We start from the raw sequence: 22,628 nt of genomic DNA, 5'->3' as shown, positions 1-22,628 counted from the left end.
AGAGCGACTGGGGGGGGAAGAGAGAGAGCGACTGGGGGGGAAGAGAGAGAGCGACTGGGGGGGAAGAGAGAGAGCGACTGGGGGGGAAGAGAGAGAGCGACTGGGGGGAAGAGAGAGAGCGACTGGGGGGGAAGAGAGAGAGCGACTGGGGGGGAAGAGAGAGAGCGACTGGGGGGGAAGAGAGAGAGCGACTGGGGGGGAAGAGAGAGAGCGACTGGGGGGGAAGAGAGAGAGCGACTGGGGGGGAAGAGAGAGAGCGACTGGGGGGGAAGAGAGAGAGCGACTGGGGGGGAAGAGAGAGAGCGACTGGGGGGGAAGAGAGAGAGCGACTGGGGGGGAAGAGAGAGAGCGACTGGGGGGGAAGAGAGAGAGCGACTGGGGGGGAAGAGAGAGAGCGACTGGGGGGGAAGAGAGAGAGCGACTGGGGGGGAAGAGAGAGAGCGACTGGGGGGGAAGAGAGAGAGCGACTGGGGGGGAAGAGAGAGAGCGACTGGGGGGGAAGAGAGAGAGCGACTGGGGGGGAAGAGAGAGAGCGACTGGGGGGGAAGAGAGAGAGCGACTGGGGGGAAGAGAGAGAGCGACTGGGGGGGAAGAGAGAGAGCGACTGGGGGGGAAGAGAGAGAGCGACTGGGGGGGAAGAGAGAGAGCGACTGGGGGGGAAGAGAGAGAGCGACTGGGGGGGAAGAGAGAGAGCGACTGGGGGGGAAGAGAGAGAGCGACTGGGGGGGAAGAGAGAGAGCGACTGGGGGGGAAGAGAGAGAGCGACTGGGGGGGAAGAGAGAGAGCGACTGGGGGGGAAGAGAGAGAGCGACTGGGGGGGAAGAGAGAGAGCGACTGGGGGGGAAGAGAGAGAGCGACTGGGGGGGAAGAGAGAGAGCGACTGGGGGGGAAGAGAGAGAGCGACTGGGGGGGAAGAGAGAGAGCGACTGGGGGGGAAGAGAGAGAGCGACTGGGGGGGAAGAGAGAGAGCGACTGGGGGGGAAGAGAGAGAGCGACTGGGGGGGAAGAGAGAGAGCGACTGGGGGGGAAGAGAGAGAGCGACTGGGGGGGAAGAGAGAGAGCGACTGGGGGGGAAGAGAGAGAGCGACTGGGGGGGAAGAGAGAGAGCGACTGGGGGGGAAGAGAGAGAGCGACTGGGGGGGAAGAGAGAGAGCGACTGGGGGGGAAGAGAGAGAGCGACTGGGGGGGAAGAGAGAGAGCGACTGGGGGGGAAGAGAGAGAGCGACTGGGGGGAAGAGAGAGAGCGACTGGGGGGGAAGAGAGAGAGCGACTGGGGGGGAAGAGAGAGAGCGACTGGGGGGGAAGAGAGAGAGCGACTGGGGGGGAAGAGAGAGAGCGACTGGGGGGAAGAGAGAGAGCGACTGGGGGGAAGAGAGAGAGCGACTGGGGGGGAAGAGAGAGAGCGACTGGGGGGGAAGAGAGAGAGCGACTGGGGGGGAAGAGAGAGAGCGACTGGGGGGGAAGAGAGAGAGCGACTGGGGGGGAAGAGAGAGAGCGACTGGGGGGGAAGAGAGAGAGCGACTGGGGGGGAAGAGAGAGAGCGACTGGGGGGGAAGAGAGAGAGCGACTGGGGGGGAAGAGAGAGAGCGACTGGGGGGGAAGAGAGAGAGCGACTGGGGGGGAAGAGAGAGAGCGACTGGGGGGGAAGAGAGAGAGCGACTGGGGGGGAAGAGAGAGAGCGACTGGGGGGGAAGAGAGAGAGCGACTGGGGGGGAAGAGAGAGAGCGACTGGGGGGGAAGAGAGAGAGCGACTGGGGGGGAAGAGAGAGAGCGACTGGGGGGGAAGAGAGAGAGCGACTGGGGGGGAAGAGAGAGAGCGACTGGGGGGGAAGAGAGAGAGCGACTGGGGGGGAAGAGAGAGAGCGACTGGGGGGGAAGAGAGAGAGCGACTGGGGGGGAAGAGAGAGAGCGACTGGGGGGGAAGAGAGAGAGCGACTGGGGGGGAAGAGAGAGAGCGACTGGGGGGGAAGAGAGAGAGCGACTGGGGGGGAAGAGAGAGAGCGACTGGGGGGGAAGAGAGAGAGCGACTGGGGGGGAAGAGAGAGAGCGACTGGGGGGGAAGAGAGAGAGCGACTGGGGGGGAAGAGAGAGAGCGACTGGGGGGGAAGAGAGAGAGCGACTGGGGGGGAAGAGAGAGAGCGACTGGGGGGGAAGAGAGAGAGCGACTGGGGGGGAAGAGAGAGAGCGACTGGGGGGGAAGAGAGAGAGCGACTGGGGGGGAAGAGAGAGAGCGACTGGGGGGGAAGAGAGAGAGCGACTGGGGGGGAAGAGAGAGAGCGACTGGGGGGGAAGAGAGAGAGCGACTGGGGGGGAAGAGAGAGAGCGACTGGGGGGGAAGAGAGAGAGCGACTGGGGGGGAAGAGAGAGAGCGACTGGGGGGGAAGAGAGAGAGCGACTGGGGGGGAAGAGAGAGAGCGACTGGGGGGGAAGAGAGAGAGCGACTGGGGGGGAAGAGAGAGAGCGACTGGGGGGGAAGAGAGAGAGCGACTGGGGGGGAAGAGAGAGAGCGACTGGGGGGGAAGAGAGAGAGCGACTGGGGGGGAAGAGAGAGAGCGACTGGGGGGGAAGAGAGAGAGCGACTGGGGGGGAAGAGAGAGAGCGACTGGGGGGGAAGAGAGAGAGCGACTGGGGGGGAAGAGAGAGAGCGACTGGGGGGGAAGAGAGAGAGCGACTGGGGGGGAAGAGAGAGAGCGACTGGGGGGGAAGAGAGAGAGCGACTGGGGGGGAAGAGAGAGAGCGACTGGGGGGGAAGAGAGAGAGCGACTGGGGGGGAAGAGAGAGAGCGACTGGGGGGGAAGAGAGAGAGCGACTGGGGGGGAAGAGAGAGAGCGACTGGGGGGAAGAGAGAGAGCGACTGGGGGGAAGAGAGAGAGCGACTGGGGGGGAAGAGAGAGAGCGACTGGGGGGGAAGAGAGAGAGCGACTGGGGGGGAAGAGAGAGAGCGACTGGGGGGGAAGAGAGAGAGCGACTGGGGGGGAAGAGAGAGAGCGACTGGGGGGGAAGAGAGAGAGCGACTGGGGGGGAAGAGAGAGAGCGACTGGGGGGGAAGAGAGAGAGCGACTGGGGGGGAAGAGAGAGAGCGACTGGGGGGGAAGAGAGAGAGCGACTGGGGGGGAAGAGAGAGAGCGACTGGGGGGGGAAGAGAGAGAGCGACTGGGGGGGAAGAGAGAGAGCGACTGGGGGGGAAGAGAGAGAGCGACTGGGGGGGAAGAGAGAGAGCGACTGGGGGGGAAGAGAGAGAGCGACTGGGGGGGAAGAGAGAGAGCGACTGGGGGGGAAGAGAGAGAGCGACTGGGGGGGAAGAGAGAGAGCGACTGGGGGGGAAGAGAGAGAGCGACTGGGGGGGAAGAGAGAGAGCGACTGGGGGGAAGAGAGAGAGCGACTGGGGGGGAAGAGAGAGAGCGACTGGGGGGGAAGAGAGAGAGCGACTGGGGGGGAAGAGAGAGAGCGACTGGGGGGGAAGAGAGAGAGCGACTGGGGGGGGAAGAGAGAGAGCGACTGGGGGGGAAGAGAGAGAGCGACTGGGGGGGAAGAGAGAGAGCGACTGGGGGGGAAGAGAGAGAGCGACTGGGGGGGAAGAGAGAGAGCGACTGGGGGGGAAGAGAGAGAGCGACTGGGGGGGAAGAGAGAGAGCGACTGGGGGGGAAGAGAGAGAGCGACTGGGGGGGAAGAGAGAGAGCGACTGGGGGGGAAGAGAGAGAGCGACTGGGGGGGAAGAGAGAGAGCGACTGGGGGGGAAGAGAGAGAGCGACTGGGGGGGAAGAGAGAGAGCGACTGGGGGGGAAGAGAGAGAGCGACTGGGGGGGGAAGAGAGAGAGCGACTGGGGGGGAAGAGAGAGAGCGACTGGGGGGGGAAGAGAGAGAGCGACTGGGGGGGGAAGAGAGAGAGCGACTGGGGGGGAAGAGAGAGAGCGACTGGGGGGGAAGAGAGAGAGCGACTGGGGGGGAAGAGAGAGAGCGACTGGGGGGGAAGAGAGAGAGCGACTGGGGGGGAAGAGAGAGAGCGACTGGGGGGGGAAGAGAGAGAGCGACTGGGGGGGAAGAGAGAGAGCGACTGGGGGGGAAGAGAGAGAGCGACTGGGGGGGAAGAGAGAGAGCGACTGGGGGGGGAAGAGAGAGAGCGACTGGGGGGGAAGAGAGAGAGCGACTGGGGGGGAAGAGAGAGAGCGACTGGGGGGGAAGAGAGAGAGCGACTGGGGGGGAAGAGAGAGAGCGACTGGGGGGGAAGAGAGAGAGCGACTGGGGGGGAAGAGAGAGAGCGACTGGGGGGAAGAGAGAGAGCGACTGGGGGGGAAGAGAGAGAGCGACTGGGGGGGAAGAGAGAGAGCGACTGGGGGGGAAGAGAGAGAGCGACTGGGGGGAAGAGAGAGAGCGACTGGGGGGGAAGAGAGAGAGCGACTGGGGGGGAAGAGAGAGAGCGACTGGGGGGGAAGAGAGAGAGCGACTGGGGGGGAAGAGAGAGAGCGACTGGGGGGGAAGAGAGAGAGCGACTGGGGGGGAAGAGAGAGAGCGACTGGGGGGGAAGAGAGAGAGCGACTGGGGGGGAAGAGAGAGAGCGACTGGGGGGGAAGAGAGAGAGCGACTGGGGGGGAAGAGAGAGAGCGACTGGGGGGGAAGAGAGAGAGCGACTGGGGGGGGAAGAGAGAGAGCGACTGGGGGGGAAGAGAGAGAGCGACTGGGGGGGAAGAGAGAGAGCGACTGGGGGGGAAGAGAGAGAGCGACTGGGGGGGAAGAGAGAGAGCGACTGGGGGGGAAGAGAGAGAGCGACTGGGGGGGAAGAGAGAGAGCGACTGGGGGGGAAGAGAGAGAGCGACTGGGGGGGAAGAGAGAGAGCGACTGGGGGGGAAGAGAGAGAGCGACTGGGGGGGAAGAGAGAGAGCGACTGGGGGGGAAGAGAGAGAGCGACTGGGGGGGAAGAGAGAGAGCGACTGGGGGGGAAGAGAGAGAGCGACTGGGGGGGGAAGAGAGAGAGCGACTGGGGGGGAAGAGAGAGAGCGACTGGGGGGGAAGAGAGAGAGCGACTGGGGGGGAAGAGAGAGAGCGACTGGGGGGGAAGAGAGAGAGCGACTGGGGGGGAAGAGAGAGAGCGACTGGGGGGGAAGAGAGAGAGCGACTGGGGGGGAAGAGAGAGAGCGACTGGGGGGGAAGAGAGAGAGCGACTGGGGGGGAAGAGAGAGAGCGACTGGGGGGGAAGAGAGAGAGCGACTGGGGGGGAAGAGAGAGAGCGACTGGGGGGAGGAAGAGATGAGAGAGCGACTGGGGGGGAAGAGAGAGAGCGACTGGGGGGGAAGAGAGAGAGCGACTGGGGGGAAGAGAGAGAGCGACTGGGGGGGAAGAGAGAGAGCGACTGGGGGGGAAGAGAGAGAGCGACTGGGGGGGAAGAGAGAGAGCGACTGGGGGGGAAGAGAGAGAGCGACTGGGGGGGAAGAGAGAGAGCGACTGGGGGGGAAGAGAGAGAGCGACTGGGGGGAAGAGAGAGAGCGACTGGGGGGGAAGAGAGAGAGCGACTGGGGGGGAAGAGAGAGAGCGACTGGGGGGGAAGAGAGAGAGCGACTGGGGGGGAAGAGAGAGAGCGACTGGGGGGGAAGAGAGAGAGCGACTGGGGGGGAAGAGAGAGAGCGACTGGGGGGGAAGAGAGAGAGCGACTGGGGGGGAAGAGAGAGAGCGACTGGGGGGGAAGAGAGAGAGCGACTGGGGGGGAAGAGAGAGAGCGACTGGGGGGGAAGAGAGAGAGCGACTGGGGGGGAAGAGAGAGAGCGACTGGGGGGGGAAGAGAGAGAGCGACTGGGGGGGAAGAGAGAGAGCGACTGGGGGGGAAGAGAGAGAGCGACTGGGGGGAAGAGAGAGAGCGACTGGGGGGGAAGAGAGAGAGCGACTGGGGGGAAGAGAGAGAGCGACTGGGGGGGAAGAGAGAGAGCGACTGGGGGGGAAGAGAGAGAGCGACTGGGGGGGAAGAGAGAGAGCGACTGGGGGGGAAGAGAGAGAGCGACTGGGGGGGAAGAGAGAGAGCGACTGGGGGGGAAGAGAGAGAGCGACTGGGGGGGGAAGAGAGAGAGCGACTGGGGGGGGAAGAGAGAGAGCGACTGGGGGGGGAAGAGAGAGAGCGACTGGGGGGGGAAGAGAGAGAGCGACTGGGGGGGGGAAGAGAGAGAGCGACTGGGGGGGGAAGAGAGAGAGCGACTGGGGGGGGAAGAGAGAGAGCGACTGGGGGGGGAAGAGAGAGAGCGACTGGGGGGGGAAGAGAGAGAGCGACTGGGGGGGGAAGAGAGAGAGCGACTGGGGGGGGAAGAGAGAGAGCGACTGGGGGGGGAAGAGAGAGAGCGACTGGGGGGGGAAGAGAGAGAGCGACTGGGGGGAAGAGAGAGAGCGGGTGGGGGGAAGGGAGGGCGGGGGGGGAAAGGGGCGGGGGGGAAAGGGGCGGGGGGGAAAGGGGCGGGGGGGAAAGGGGCGGGGGGGAAAGGGGCGGGGGGGGAAAGGGGCGGGGGTAAAGGGGCGGGGGGGAAAGGGGCGGGGGGGAAAGGGGCGGGGGGGAAAGGGGCGGGGGGAAGGGCGGGGGGAAGGGCGGGGGGAAGGGCGGGGGGAAGGGAGGGGGGAAGGGAGGGGGGAAGGGAGGGGGGAAGGGAGGGGGGAAGGGAGGGGGAAGGGAGGGGGAAGGGAGGGGGAAGGGAGGGGGAAGGGAGGGGGAAGGGAGGGGGGAAGGGAGGGGGGAAGGGAGGGGGGAAGGGAGGGGGGAAGGGAGGGGGGAAGGGAGGGGGGAAGGGGGGGGGGAAGGGGCGGAGGGGAGCAGGGGGGGAGGCGGGGGGGAAGGGGGGGCGGGAAGGGGGAGGGGGGGCAGGGGCGGGGGGGAAGGGAAGGGGCTGTGGGGGCCCAGGCCGAGAGCCCCGCTCTCCGAGCCCCGCCCCCCCCGGGCGAGAGCCCCGCTCTCCGAGCCCCGCCCCCCTCCGGCCGAGCCCGATTGCGGCTCTGAGAGACGGCCGGCGGCCGAGCCCCGCCCCCCCCCCCCCGGCCGAGCCCGATTGCGGCTCTGAGAGACGGCCGGCGGCCGAGCCACGCCCCCCCCCACCCCCGGCCGAGGCCGATTGCGGCTCTGAGAGACGGCCGGCGGCCGAGCTCCGCCCCCCCCCGCCGAGCGCGGAACAGAGACGCCGCGTCTCACCTGCTCCTGCTGCGCGCGCACCCTGACCCTCGTGGCTGACGCCGTTGCCCTGGGTAACGTGACACGGCGGGGGGGGGGGTGGTGAGGAGCTTAGCAGAAGCGCAATCACCTAGCTCGGGCCTGGCTGGGCAAGAAAGGCGCAGGCTTTGAGGCCTAAGAAAAAAACGGGGAAAGGTAGGAAAAAGAATGTTCAGGTTAGGTTTACAAATGAGTGATTTTTTTAAAAACAATTTAATAAATTCAATTTTATTTTGGTGGAAATGTATATTTGAAAAGAAAGACGCAGAAAGCAGGAAAAAGAATGGAAGCAAGATGGCGGCGACTCACCTCGGTTCAGAACGATAAGGCCCGCCCACACATGCACCGATTGGTCAACCGTCAGGTCACCAAAGCGTAGGATTGGTCAATCGTCCCGTCACTCGACCGTAGGAGGGCCCGGCCGCACGCGGCAGCAAGCCGCCGTACGATTGGTCGACCTCGAGGTCACTCTGTCGCTAATGAGCGGATAATGAGATGCTAATGAGCGGAATGTTGAAAGTTTTTGGGATACCACGGGTGCGATTTTAGCCCGGCCGAAACGTAAATACGCTTAAAACCGTCTCGGAAGCGTAAGCTTTCTTTGGAGGTAACGCGCGCGTAGGTATGCCCTGTCTGTAACTTTCGAGCGCATAGCCCGACAGATGCACACGCGATGACAGACAGATAGACAGGTAGACAGAATGACAGACAGAATGACAGATCGACCGATTTATTTATATATATAGATTAAGGGTAAGAGGATAGCTAGGGAAAAAATAGGGCCCATTAGGGACAAAAGTGGCAATCTGTGTGTGGAGCCGGAAGATGTAGGAGGGGTTCTAAATGAATTTTTTGCATCTGTTTTCACTATGGAGAAGGACGATGTAGACATAGAAATAGGGCGGGGGGACTGTGATATGCTCGAACATATTAACATCGAGAAGGAGGAGGTATTGGCGGTTTTAGCAGGCCTAAAAATGGATAAATCCCCAGGCCCGGACGAAATGTATCCCAGGCTGCTGTGTGAAGCAAAGGAAGAGATTGCGGGGGCTCTAACACATAAATTCAGGACCTCTCTGGCCACAGGGGATGTGCCAGAGGACTGCTAATGTAGTACCATTATTCAAGAAGGGAAGTAGGGAAAAACCGGGGAACTACAGGCCAGTGAGCCTAACATCAGTGGTAGGAAAATCATTGGAAAAAATTCTGAGGGACAAAATTAGTCTCCACTTGGAGAGGCAAGGATTAATCAGGGATAGTCAACATGGCTTTGTCAAGGGAAGATCATGTCTGACTAATTTGATTGAATTTTTTGAGGGGGTGACTAGGTGTGTGGATGAGGGTAACGCAGTGGATGTGGTATACATGGATTTCAGTAAGGCCTTCGATAAAGTCCCACACAGGAGACTGGTCAAGAAGGTAAGAGCCCATGGAATCCAGGGTGCCTTGGCACATTGGATACAAAACTGGCTTAGTGGCAGAAGGCAGAGGGTGATGGTCGAAGGTTGTTTTTGTGACTGGAAGCCTGTGGCCAGTGGGGTACCACAGGGATCGGTGCTGGGTCCCTTGCTGTTTGTGGTCTGCATTAATGACTTGGATATGAATGTAAAAGGTATGATCAGTAAGTTCGCGGATGATACAAAAATTGGTAGGGTGGTAAATAGCGAGGAGGGTAGCCTCAGTCTGCAGGACGATATAGATGGGTTGGTCAGATGGGCGGAACAGTGGCAAATGGAATTTAACCCGGAAAAGTGCGAGGTGATGCACTTTGGGGGGACTAACAAGGCAAGGGAATACACAATGAATGGTAAGACCCTAGGCAAGACGGAGGGTCAGAGGGATCTGGGTGTGCAAGTACACAGATCCCTGAAGGCGGTGGAACAGGTGGATAAGGTGGTAAAAAAGGCATATGGGATACTTGCCTTCATTAGCTGAGGCATAGAATATAAGAGCAAGGAGGTTATGATGGAGCTGTATAAAACACTGGTTAGGCCACAGCTGGAATACTGTGTGCAGATCTGGTCGCCACACTACAGGAAGGATGTGAACGCTTTGGAGAGGGTGCAGAGGAGATTCACCAGGATGTTACCAGGGCTGGAGCGCTTCAGCTATGAAGAGAGACTGGGCAGATTGGGTTTGTTTTCCTTGAAGCAGAGGAGGCTGAGGGGGGACATGATTGAGATGTACAAAATTATGAGGGGCATAGATAGGATGGATACTGAGGAGCTTTTTCCCTTAGTAGAAGGGTCAATAACTAGGGGGCATAGATTCAAGGTAAAGGGCGGGAGGTTTAGAGGGGATTTGAGAAAGAACTTTTTCACCCAGAGGGTGGTTGGAGTCTGGAACTCACTGCCTGAAAGGGTTGTGGAGGCAGAAACCTTCACAACATTTAAGAAGCATTTGGATGAGCACTTGAAATGCCATAGCATACAAGGCTACGGACCAAATGCTGGAATATGGGATTAGATTAGACAGGGCTTGATGGCCGGCGCGGACACGATGGGCCGAAGGGCCTCTATCCGTGCTGTATAACTCTATGACTCTATGATAACTGCTGTGCCCTTATTGCACACTTCTCTAATTTCCCTTTTAATGCCATCCCCAACCTCTGCATTACTGTTTGGGGGTCTATATACCACTCCCACTAACTTTTTCTGCCCCTTGGTATTTCTCAGTTCTACCCATACAGATTCCACATCATCAGAGTTAGTATCCTTCCTTACAATTGTGTCCAAAGGGAGGACAGTGAGGAGACAAGGTAAGACAAAGTGAAGTAGATTAGGTTTTCAAAAGTTCGTAGACCATGGGAGGAAGGGGGAAACCGAAGGTGGAGAGGGGTGTGTTCCTGGGAAAGAATGAGCCAGAGTAGAAGACAGTGTGATGAGTCTGGGTTTCAACACAGCGAAGTGGGAGCGAGAAGGGAGCGAGCGAGGGGGAAGCGGGAGTAAGATGGTGTTGCTGGGAAGCAAGAGGATCACAAGAGGAAATCTCCGAGGACCAGTGACCCTTGTATAGCATCAATAAAAGGGAAAAACAAAAAAGATTGCAACAAAGAAGAAAAGGTTCAAGGCTACTTGGAGAAGTCCACTGAGGAATGGAGCAGGTCTAAGAAAAGGCTTTCCTTCCCCTGTGATTTGTGTTTCTTACCTTGCCAGGTCGTGGGTTAATTTTTCCTTGTTCCTTTGGTTTGGATTTCTGAAAATTAAAATATATATTGGTAAAATTTTTGATTAATTAGAGCTGTTTCGCGATCAGTGACACGAGTGCCTGTCAAGTGGGCTGTGAGGGTTGGAATAGAGGGTGTGACATAATCAAAGAGTTAGCTTAGATGTCAAGAATATTTCTTTTCCCAGAGGCTTGACTCACCTGTCCTGTGTTTACCGCACTCTTTTGTGCATCGAGCTGATTTCAGTTCTCCATCTTGTACACGCACGCACGCACGCACACACACGTAACCTAGTGAGAGTCGACACTCGGAGGGGGCGTAAAATGGGCATTATCGGATCCACTACCCGTTATACACCCGCGCCACATTTTTCTTTCACTGAATTCATCGGAAAGGAAAAGTCGGGTGTATAATGGGCAGCCAGTCATCTACCACCCATTTACACCCCTATCAGAACTGACAGCGCCTTCAGGAGAGGAGGGAAGAAAAATAGGAATGGCGTAAAAGAGGAAAAAGGGGGAAATTATTTTGAAACTGTTCCTAGGTTACATTGTTCTATTTTCTGCCCGAGATCCAATTTTCCCTCAAGACTTCTTGACATAAGCTAGCTCATACCCACACCAGCATCCTTTTGCCCTTGCCAAGCTCCACCAGCTCCCCGGGTCCCAGGGAACTAACTCCTAGTCTCTTGTTCTCACCTCTCAATGCCTCTATGGCTTTGCCTCTCTCTAACTTTGTGACCTCCTCCAGTTGCAGATCCCTACATCCACCCGCCAACTCCTCTTACTGATTTCATTCTCATTCCTCGCTCCCTCTGTTCCACCATGGGCGACCACTCCTTCTGCTACTTGCCCTGTTCACTCTCCTTCAAGGCACTCTGAGATGCCTCTGTACATGAGGAGTGCTGTAGAAATGCACGTTTCTGTGTTTATTGAACAATGTCAAACCCATCGCAGCCATTTCATGGGGCAAAACCCAGCAGACATTCCGTCAGCATGTCTGCACTTTAATGGGTTTTGGTCCTGCCCCACGTGCTGAGTTTGCTCATGTAGCAGTCCAGCTCTGCAGCAAGAGTGGTTTGGTGACATATTTTTCAACATGTTGAAAATTCTCTAAATTCCACTGAACCTGTGCTTCAGAGCACAGCTGCTAACTTGGGTTCCCAAAGAGCGTTAGTCATTACACTCACTCATACGTACATCACAGAAGTGTCTTACTGTACTAAAGTGGAATCTTTTCTGTGATTTGGTGCACTTCACCAGGTCTTAAAGGGGCACTGTTTCCATGAAATGTGTTTGGCAAAACTTGTCGTCCAGTCAGAATCAGTCTTATCGTTACGCTTTCCTTTACTGATACTGCCAAACTTACTCAGTCTCCCTTGAGGCAAGTAAGCTCAGGTGAAACTTCCAGGAAGGCAATCAATCGAAACTCTAGGATCTCAATCTCATGTCACAGTCTAGAGTATTCAAACTGGTTGTTTGCATTCCACAAACCACATACCTGTGCAGCCAAAGAAATGTAATTCGGACATTCTAGAATATTTGATGATCTTTGTCCAAGAAGAAATGCAATTCATAACCAGATATTCAACCATAATCAATCTTCATAATCAACACTGCCCTAAACACTTTGGATTGGAATCTATCTCACACATATACTGCTCTTTTGGGAGTTTTTGAGGGTGGGGTTGAGAATAGTTCCTCCATCACCCTGGACAGATGTGGCCCAGGGTGATTTTGTTGTTCAAGGCGAAAGTCTCTGGTCCCCCCCAATAACTCAGGTTATTAACTCAGGTAGATGCCCTTACCAGGCAGTACTGAGGCATACAGACGAGGAAAGTCCCAAGTTCAATCCCCGGTCTGTGCTGAGTTAGATGGAGTGACAATAGGAGCACTACAATTGGTCTCTGCATCCCTGGACTAAGTGAAGGTGAAAAAAAAAAAATCAGCCCAGGTTACTGCTCGATCCCTATCCAGTAACTCATGTTAGGATGTTTATGTGTGGACTTCAAGTTAAGAAAGGATTTGGCTTGACTGTGAGTTCCCCCCGCCCACAGTAAAATAGCTTGCTAACACGCATGGCCATATGAAGAATGGACAATTGAAAAGGTACCGGAGGGCTGTCAGCAATCATAGACAGGTACCCCAGCAAGAGCCAGCAACTTCAGGTAAGGAGACAGCAGAGAAGTGAGGAAAAGGGTTGATGCTGTTGTTTTCATATCTTCACGGTCTTCCCTTGGAGAATGGTGTGAAGTAGTGGAAGGATTCATAGACTGATAGGCTGCAATGAACACTCCATCACTGTCATAATCACACGTAAAGAATGGGAAGCAAGACGGGGACCAGGGGCACTTTACTGTACCCCAAATTACCACACTGATAAAGGGAGAAGATCGAAGAGGAAGGTCTACATCATCAATGCTTGGGGGGGTGGGGGGGGGGGGGTGGAATTCACTTCCCAACTACCCCCCATTGGCAGAACTTTCAACCATCACACTCTTGCTCTCTGCAGTTTCCTTCACAAAGCTTTCATTGTTCATCACCTTCAAAAGCTTTCTCAAAACCTACCTCATTGACATTGTCTTCACAACCTCACTTAATTCTTTCCCCATCCCATGCTCAGTGTACAACCAAACCATCCCCCTCCCCGCACACAAATTCACCCCACAAGTGCCTCGGGACATTTTGTTACATGAGGCGATCAGTATAAGTGCAGGTTTTGTGTGTTTTCAGAAGAACTGACAGGTTTTGGGACCAAGAATATTCCAAAGCATTGCTGTACCAGAACCTCAAATAACAGGTGTTGAGAGTGATGGTTGCCTGACAATGTGTGATGGAACAGTGCAGCATTGGGACTTGAATGAAACCTTGCACATGTCAGTGATACTCAATTAGTTTTACCTTGATAGTTGAACCCTGAATCTTCACCCACACTCTAAACAAACCACCTAAGACAACCTAAGCTGGTTACCACAGGACTGGCAGAGGGGCTGTGTACTACATAGAATTTATAGCACAGAAAGAGGCCAGTGTTTGTGCTGCACACGAGCCTCCTCCCACCCTACTTCATCTCACCCCATCAACATATCCTTCTATTCCTTTTTCCCTCATGTGTTTATCTAGCTTCCCCTTAAATGCATCTATGCTATTTGCCTCAACTACTCCTTGTAGTAGCAAGTTCCACATTCTAACCATTCTCTGGGTAAAGAAGTTTCTCCTGAATTCTCTGTTGGATTTATTAGTGACTATCTTATATTTATGGCCCCTAGTTTTGTTCTCCCCTACAAGTGGAAACATATTCTCTGCATCTACTCTATCAAACCCTTTCATAATCTTGAAGACCTCTATCAGGTCACCACCCAGCCTTCTCCTTTCTGGAGAAAAAAGCCCCAGACTGTTCAGTCTTTCCTGATAGGTATAACCGCTCAGTTCTGGTATCATCCTTGTAAATGTTTTTGCACCTTCTCCAGTGCCTCTGTATCCTTCTTATAATATGGAGACAGGGAACAGTAGTATAGTGGTAATGTTACTGGACTAGTAATCCAGAAACCTGGATTAATGATCAAGTAGTTCAAATCCCACCACTGGGGAATTTAAATTCAATTAAATAAATCTGGAATAAAAAGCTAGTATCAGTAATGGTTGACTCCTTGCCCTCTGAAGTTCCACCACCACCAACTAGGGATGGGCAATAAATGCTGGCCCTTGCCAGCGACGCCCACATCCAATGAATTAAAAAAAAAGAACTATGCACAGTACAAGTGTGTATTGTAGTATTTGCCATTCAATCTTTCCTTAGACATTTACTGGGGTTGGTACATGTTGCAAATAATAGCTCATCAAAAACCTCAATGACCATCACACTATGAGACAGAGAAGCAAATCATTTGATAAAATGCCACATAAAGGACTTTTGCAAAGATACCCTTGGTATAAAAGGTAATATTGTGTAATGGATAGAGAGATGTATGAGTAAGTGGCTGTTTCTTAATTAATGAGATGAAATAACATAAGAAATAAGAGGAGTAGTAGGCCATTTGGCCTCTCGAGCCTGCTCCGCCATTCAATAAAATAATTTCACATTTCTCCACATTATATTCCATTCTTGCCCACTCACTTAGCTTGTCTAGATCCCCTTGTAACTAGTGGTGTGCCCTAAAGATTGTGTTAGGACCTAGTTCTCCACATACATAAGTGATTTGGACATGGGCATAGAGGACCAACATCAAAACTTGCTGAGGATACCAAATTAGAGGGCACAGCAAACTTGAGGCTGGATGCAGGAGAACAAAAGCAGGTTAGAGGGGGAAATAGGCAGATTATTAGGTAAATGATTGGAATCGCTGGATAGTGATCAGGAATGCAAATTGTCAGAGAAAAGACGGGGGGGGGGGGAACTTTCTACTCACCCACGCATCTGGAAAAGCCGTCATTTTTCCTGGTTTTCTATCAGCAATAGTGGAGTGGTCTAAATCAGAAGGTAAAGAAATGATGTGGGACTGAAGATTCCTACCACTATCTGACAGATTGGAATATCCAGTCATCAGCCAGTCAGAGATGTTGGAGGGCAGGCTGGACCTTTGAGTGTCCATCAAACACTCTTCAAATGAGCTAGTAAGGAAAGTTCGTGCCGGGAGGCCCACAGCCATTTTTGTTGTGCCAACATCCTCATGCGACAAACTTCTCGCTGCGCGATTTGGTAATGTAGTCGATGGTCCACTGCTTGGACTTGCAATCTTTGGTTTCAGGTTGAGGTCCAATGACCTGCTGGAGAAAGACTGTATGGGCTTCTGATAATTGGAGAACAAGTTGCTGCCAACTCGAGACCACGTGCTCTCTCCACTGAGAGGATCACTGCTTTCTGAATTCGCACTGAACTCCAAGTTGGTCCTCCCCAGAAGTGTTGATTGGAAGACTATGCTGTTCTCTGCAGAAGCACGTGGGACTCCAACTTTGGGCTTATCCTCGAGTTGCATCTTCATCATCTGTCCAGGGGTGAAAATGTCTTTATTTATTGTCGTCTTTGAGAAATCCATTCGAAGGAGCGGTGAAACTGATTGCATGGGTAGGCTCAGCAAAGGTTTCTCACTGATGGCCGCAGGGTCCACAGGCTGCTGTGATTTCTCGGTGATTGATGAAGATAGAGAACTCTTTGGATTGGTTTGATCCTCTTCTATTGGAGGTAATGTGGAAAAAGAAGAAGTGATGGAATGCACTCTCTGATTTCTTGGACTTTTGTTACGACGCAAGAGAATGGGAGAATCCAAGTTACGAAGGGTATCTACAAACCCATCTATTTCTGAAAGACCCTCAGAGTCATCAGAGACATTTATGGCCCTTTTCTTCCTTTGATTTTGAATGAAGACGTCATTGAAAGACAATTCAGTCTCTAGAATGGGGCTTCTGGTTGGTTGGAAGTGTTGCTCACCACTTCTCTCTTGTCCTGTCTCCTTGTATGTATACTTGAGTGTCCCTGCTGGAGGCTTTGGATTGAAAACTATCGAGCAATAGGATTTTGTAGGATTTTGAACTAAAGTACTTTTTGAATTGAGGGCAGGGTTTTCAGTGATGCGTGCTTCAAAGGAGTCTGTACGCGATTTTTGAAGTGGTTCATTTTTGGGATTTAGGAGAGAGTTTTCAGCCAGCTGTGGTACAGGAACTTGATCCAATTTCAACTTTGCAAATACATTTTCCTCATTGCTCAGAGATTGAAGTGTATTAGAAACGAGACCATTCTGATCAGGGCTCTGTAGGAGAGTATTTATCTGCTGAGTATATCCACATGAACCCACATTCTGCAGCACATCAGCTCTACCAAATCTAGGCTCTTTGCTGGGCTGCTGAGCTGGATTACCTCCAATTGTCCCGACATGCAGAGCTGAATTCATGGTGCTATGGCTGCCAATGTTTACTGCAACACTACTCGGTGTTGGATTGCCTGACAAAGAGAGAACCTGCTCACTGTTCCTCCCATCCCTTGGGGTTGGCTGACGTCCATTCACAACTCTGCCTTCATCTGTAATGGATGTTTTATAAACTGTGTGTTTCAAATCTGCCATGCTCGGTTGCGAGGAGCTAGTTGGCTGTCCTGACACTCCACTCATAGTGTCGCTAAGCCCTCCTTTACTGTTTTGCTGCGCTGTGCTGCTTGAAGTATGCGAGGAGTCAGGACTCCCTGCAAGTTGAGAAGGCACGTGTGTGGAGGGGTGTTGGTCAGTTTCAGCTCCTACTTGGCTGCTGGTGTTGGTGCTCATTGTCCTAGTGTTGTCACCTCCCACTTTTCTTGTATTGTCTTGGTTGATTACCAAACCTCCTGTTTGCTGCAAAGTCCTTGGTAAGCTAACCAACTTCAGAAGACCTGTTTCGCTGAAAAAACAAAAATTAAATAATTAAAAAAAAAGTGTTTCGCCAGAGACCTTCAAGAAGCAAGCAAGGTAGACACAAAGCTTCCAAGGAAACCCAATTTTTTTACTGAAAGAACCAGGTTAACAGACTGGGGCTCTTTTCACTAGAAATGAGAAGGCTGAGGGGTGACCTGATTTAAGATTATGAAGGGGTTTGATAGGGTAGAGAGAGAAAATATTTCCGCTTGTGGGGGAAACCAAAACTAGGGACCATAAATATAAGATAGTCACCAATAAATCCAATAAGGAATTCAGGAGAAACTTCTTTACCCAGAGAGTGGTGAGAATGTGGAAGTTGCTACCACAGGGAGTGGTTGAGGCGAATAGCGTCGATGTATTTAAGAGGAAGTTAGATAAACACGAGGGAGAAAGGAATAGAAGGATAAGGTGAGATAAAGTAGGGTGGGAGGAAGCTCGTGTGGAGCACCAACACCGGCATTAACCAGTTGGGTCGAATGGCCTGTTTCTGTGCAATAAATTCTATGTAAAAAAAAAATCAATAAGGCAAGTGGAATGTTAGCCTTTATGTGAAGGGGGATAGAATACAAAAAGGTGAAAGTTATACTACAGTTGTAGAGCTCTAGTTAGACCCCCATCTGGAGCACTGTGTTCAGTTCTGGGCACCGCTCCTCAGGAAGGATATATTGGCCATGGAGGGGGTGCGGCGCAGATTCACCAGAATAATACCGGGGCTAAAAGGGTTAAATCATGAGGACAGATTGCATAGACTAGGCTTGTATTCCCTTGAGTACAGAAGGAAGGGGTGATCTAATTGAGGTGTTTAAGATGTTTAAAGGGTTTGATAGGGTAGAGAGAGAGAAACTATTGCCTCTGTTGGGGGCGAGTCCAGAACCTTAAAATTAGAGCCAGGCCGTTCAGGGGTGGTGTCAGGATGTACTTCTTCACACTAAGGGTAGTGGAAATCTGGATCGCTCTCCCCCACAAAACAGAGATTGATAGATTTTTGTTAGGCAAGGGTATTAAAAGGACATGGAACCAAGGCAGTTAAATGGCGTTAAGATACAGATCAACTATGATCTAACTGAATGGCGATACAGGTTCAAGGGGCTGAGTGGCCTCCTCCTGTTCCTATGATCCTAATATATCCAACCAGAGTTAGCAACTCTACCTGAACTCTATTTGGGTAGGAAAAAAGCAGACCAAAGGAATTCAGTAATCCTTGGACTCAAATATACCATTGTGTTGTTATGTCATTGCATTTCAGCATGGTTGAAGATGGGAAGGTGATGGAATTGGTCTTGGCCAATAGAAGACCACACAGAAGGTCTTAGTGGAGATGACAGAGCCATGTACAGGAAGACTCCAATGGAAGAACGACATGCACAAAACCACAGAAACTTGGCAGATTAGCGAGTGTGAAGGCTAGTCAATGGGGCATACATGGGCAGCCTGGGTATGACTGACTGGCTGCCTATGTAAACATGTCACGCTGTAATTGCACCTACCTGCCAGTGAAGACACTGCAGCACCAGTAGCTTACATGGGCAGTTCCCATTATGAATGTAGACACAGGAGTTGGTAATGGAGATATAAAAATAAGGACAGAATGGATCATTTGAAAATGGGGACTGGATTACATTTGCATGTCCTGATTATTCAATGCCTTCTAACTGTGGTTCACCTGAAGGTTACACTCCCCATGTGCAACCTCACAGGAGATCTACTAAAATATTAAAACGTCTACTTAGCTACAAATCAATGAATAAAAAAATGACGTCTATGCATTATAATTTTTAAAAATTTGATCAGTTTATTTGGAACCAGTCTTTAAATATTTCCTCCAGATAAATTAACAATGTTAATCTTGGCTCCTCATTACATTGAATGGAGGGAAACTGGGTGGTGTTGTTTGTTTGACACCGCCCTGTCACCTCTGCAATATGGGTTTAAATCCAGTCCGGACTGATGGAATGGAGGACTCCACTGTCTGCAAGGCTACACTGTGAAATGAAACTAGGCAATTTCAAATCCAAAGCACAAAAGCGCCTCTCATTCGACAGTCAGCAACTCCTTAAACTCCCACAATGACACTCAGTACAGTAACTCCTCAAACTCTCACACTGGCACTCAGTAACTCCTTAAACACCCACAATAACTCTCAGTAACACCTCAAACTCTCACACCGACATTCAGTAACTCCTTAAACGCTCACACTGACACACAGTAACTCCTAAAACTCTCACACTGACACTCAGTAACTCCTTAAACACCCACAATGACACTCAGTAACTCCTCAAACTCTCACACCGACATTCAGTAACTCCTTAAACGCTCACACTGACACTCAGTAACTCTCAAACACTCACACTGACACTCGGTAACACCTCAAACTCTCACACTGACACTCAGTAACTCCTCAAACTCTCACACTGACACTCGGTAACTCCTCAAACTCTCTGACACTCAGTAACTCCTCAAACTCTCACACTGACACTCAGTAACTCTCAAACACTCACACTGACACTCGGTAACACCTCAAACTCTCTCACTGACACTCAGTAACTCCTCAAACTCTCACACTGACACTCAGTAGCTCCTCAAACTCTCTCACTGACACTCAGTAACTCCTCAAACTCTCTCACTGACACTCGGTAACTCCTCAAACTCTCTCACTGACACTCGGTAGCTCCTCAAACTCTCACACTGACACTCGGTAACTCCTCAAACTCTCTCATTGACACTCGGTAACTCCTCAAACTCTCACACTGACACTCGGTAACTCCTCAAACTCTCACACTGACACTCAGTAACTCCTCAAACTCTCTCACTGACACTCAGTAGCTCCTCAAACTCTCTCACTGACACTCAGTAACTCCTCAAACTCTCTCACTGACACTCAGTAACGCCTCAAACTCTGTGCCACTCAGTAACTCCTCAAACTCTCTCACTGACACTCAGTAACTCCTCAAACTCTCACACTGACACTCGGTAACTCCTCAAACTCTCACACTGACACTCGGTAACTCCTCAAACTCTCACACTGACACTCGGTAACTCCTCAAACTCTCACACTGACACTCGGTAACTCCTCAAACTCTCACACTGACACTCGGTAACTCCTCAAACTCTCACACTGACACTCGGTAACTCCTCAAACTCTCACACTGACACTCGGTAACTCCTCAAACTCTCTCACTGACACTCGGTAACTCCTCAAACTCTCACACTGACACTCGGTAACTCCTCAAACTCTCACACTGACACTCGGTAACTCCTCAAACTCTCACACCGACACTCGGTAACTCCTCAAACTCTCACACTGACACTCGGTAACTCCTCAAACTCTCACACTGACACTCGGTAACTCCTCAAACTCTCACACTGACACTCGGTAACTCCTCAAACTCTCACACTGACACTCGGTAACTCCTCAAACTCTCACACTGACACTCGGTAACTCCTCAAACTCTCACACTGACACTCGGTAACTCCTCAAACTCTCACACTGACACTCGGTAACTCCTCAAACTCTCACACTGACACTCGGTAACTCCTCAAACTCTCTCACTGACTCAGTAACTCCTCAAACTCTCTCACTGACACTCGGTAACTCCTCAAACTCTCACACAGACACATTCAGTAACCCATCAAACGCCCCCTTTAACAGGGGGTCCTCCTGATCCCTTTAACACAGAACGAAAACTTCCTCTGACAGTGTGTGGCAGGTGCTTTCTCTGGATGTTTGGGTTTTGTTTAGACTGAGCGCCGCACACTGCCAGCCCTGAAATCAGCTGGAGGTGCCGGCAGCCGGGTCAGTCCCACTGCCTCAGGCTCTCCACCCAGAGCAAGCCTCACAATGATCCGGTACCACGGTCAGAGCGAGAGACAAGAGCCATGAACATGTCACACCTCTTCAACCCGCCCAGGTTTCCTCCCGCTTCTAACCAAAACAGAAATTGACAGAGGCAGAACGTAAATCATTTAGAAATCTGCAAAGCCAATTAAAAAAAAAGAGCAAAGGATTGTTGTGAGAGAAGCGGCTTGATTTGGCACTCACCTTTCAGCCGGAGTGTTGCGAGGCTTCTGCAGGTAGCGACTGTAGCCGGGGTCTCTGGGGGTCAGACGGGCTTGTAAAGTTGCGGTGTGTTCCCCGAGCTGCCCGTCTCCACTCTCGGATCCCAGGCCGGCGGTGCCACCTCCTGCGCCGGGCGGCGCGCCCCGAATACCCGCCGCATAGCTCCGACATTCCTCAGCGCGGGGAGCCGGAACTCGCCCAGCAAGCTGGTTCAGATCCCAGAGGCGTCCTGCCATTTGCGCCTGGTCGGATTCCGCTCTCTCCTGGGCACCTGTCTCTCCCGCAGCTAACTCGCCCGCATCACCGTCTCCCTCTGCTGGCCCGCACCCTTCCTCTTTGATTAGTGTGATGATGATGTCGTATTTGATCTTGGCAGCTTTGGGAGGAGTTGCTTTATCCCGGGGCTGGGTGGTCAGTGCAACATCCAGCAATTCACAACTTGCCCCCAGACTCTGCTGGGACCCTGTCTGGGCAGAGACACCAGCAGGGTTCAGTGTGGATTCCTCTAACTGGGCTTCAACAGGGGATTGGGGCTTGCGGAGCCGGTGACTGATGCCCTCCCCTTTACCTAAGTGGGCATTTAAAATCTCCTGGGCCCAGTCAGGGAGGTCCTGCTCTGCAGCGAGTGGAGAACGCGTTTGGTGCCGCTGGTTCCTTTCGGCAGCACCTGGGTGCACAGGGCGTGACTCGAGCCTTTCCGATGCTGAAACCGGACCTCGACACCCCCGGGCATCTAACTCACTGGGCTTGTGGCCACCCGGGCTGTGGGGCCGCTCCCCATGGGCTGGCCTGGCCTCCGATAGCCAGGGTCGCTTCGCTACCACCACCCTGGGCAAGACGGCCAAGGAGTCCGGGAGACTGGGAGCCTTCTGCTCACCCAAACTTCCAAAAACGGTCAAACTCTTTCCTCCGCTTCTCAGGTCTGTCTCAGAGAAGCTGAAGCAGCGTTTCTATATAAAAAACAAAAATGAGGTAACATACAAGGTATTAAACGTGGGTTTTAAATGAACACAATCTGCCTGAAGGAATTGTCTGTCTCCGTGCGGTTTCTGTGAATTTCCTGCAGGTACCCGATTGATGCGTCAGGTTCCACGAGTTAATTATCAATACAGTGTTAGGTGTGTCAGTCTTGTACTTCGTACTTCGGTGTAGGCGTTAATCATTTCACTCCTGAAATCTAATGAAAACCTTTGAAGAGTCACCAACAAAAGAAACCCAGATTGTTGTGCCTTCAATTACCTTCCTCCTGTTCAAATTCCTCCTTGGCATCACCTCGCCCTATCTCTGTAACCTCCTCCAGCCCAACTCCCCCGGCCCGCCCGCCACATCTCTGCGCTCCTCCAATTCTGGCCTCTTGCGCATCCCCGATTTTAACCGCTCCACCATTGGCGGCCGTGCCGTCTGTTGCCTAGGCCCCAAGCTCTGGAATTCCCTCCCTAAACCTCTCCGCCTCTCTCTCCTCCTTTCAGTCGCTCCTTCAAACCTACCTCTTTGATCAAGCTCTTGGTCACCTGTCCCAATACCTCCTTATGTGGCTGGGTGTCAAATTTTGTTTGATTACACTCCTGTGAAGCGCTTTGGAACATTTTACTATGCTAAAGGTGCCATATAAATGCAAGTTGTTGTTGTAGTGCAGGGGAGTCAGACTCCTCTATATGGTGGGCCTGTCTGATGTCCTGGCACTTGGCGTGAGCCACATTCAGCAGGAGGTATTTGGACACACTGGGGTAGAAATCGGTGTGCGTTTCTCCTGTTTATTGGGGGTAAAACATAGAAACATAAAAGGCAGGAGCAGGAGTAGGCCATTTGGCCCTTCAAGCCTGCTCCGCCATTCAATGAGATCATGGCT

General features: G+C 53.0%; 1 protein-coding gene across 1 annotated transcript in view; it reads right to left on the bottom strand.

Moving 5' to 3' along the window:
- The window catches only part of LOC147103296 (uncharacterized), a 91,635-nt gene extending 69,541 nt beyond the window's left edge, over positions 1-22,094 (bottom strand). The window contains exons 1-4 of the mRNA XM_085962761.1: positions 22,019-22,094; positions 20,762-21,729; positions 14,749-16,705; positions 10,322-10,369 (exon numbers count right to left, since the gene is read on the bottom strand). Coding sequence (XP_085818887.1) covers positions 10,322-10,369; positions 14,749-16,705; positions 20,762-21,729; positions 22,019-22,048 — 3,003 coding nt within the window. The 5' untranslated portion in view covers positions 22,049-22,094. The remainder of the gene's footprint in view (positions 1-10,321; positions 10,370-14,748; positions 16,706-20,761; positions 21,730-22,018) is intronic.
- Between the last annotated feature and the right edge of the window lie 534 nt (positions 22,095-22,628).

The sequence above is a fragment of the Somniosus microcephalus genome, chromosome 20, assembly GCF_052327205.1.
Source record: "Somniosus microcephalus isolate GS21.2 chromosome 20, FLI_Smic_1.0, whole genome shotgun sequence".
Lineage (NCBI taxonomy): Eukaryota > Metazoa > Chordata > Chondrichthyes > Squaliformes > Somniosidae > Somniosus > Somniosus microcephalus.
The sequence above is the reverse complement of the archived record's forward strand: the minus strand, read 5'-3'. Positions and strand labels throughout refer to the sequence as shown.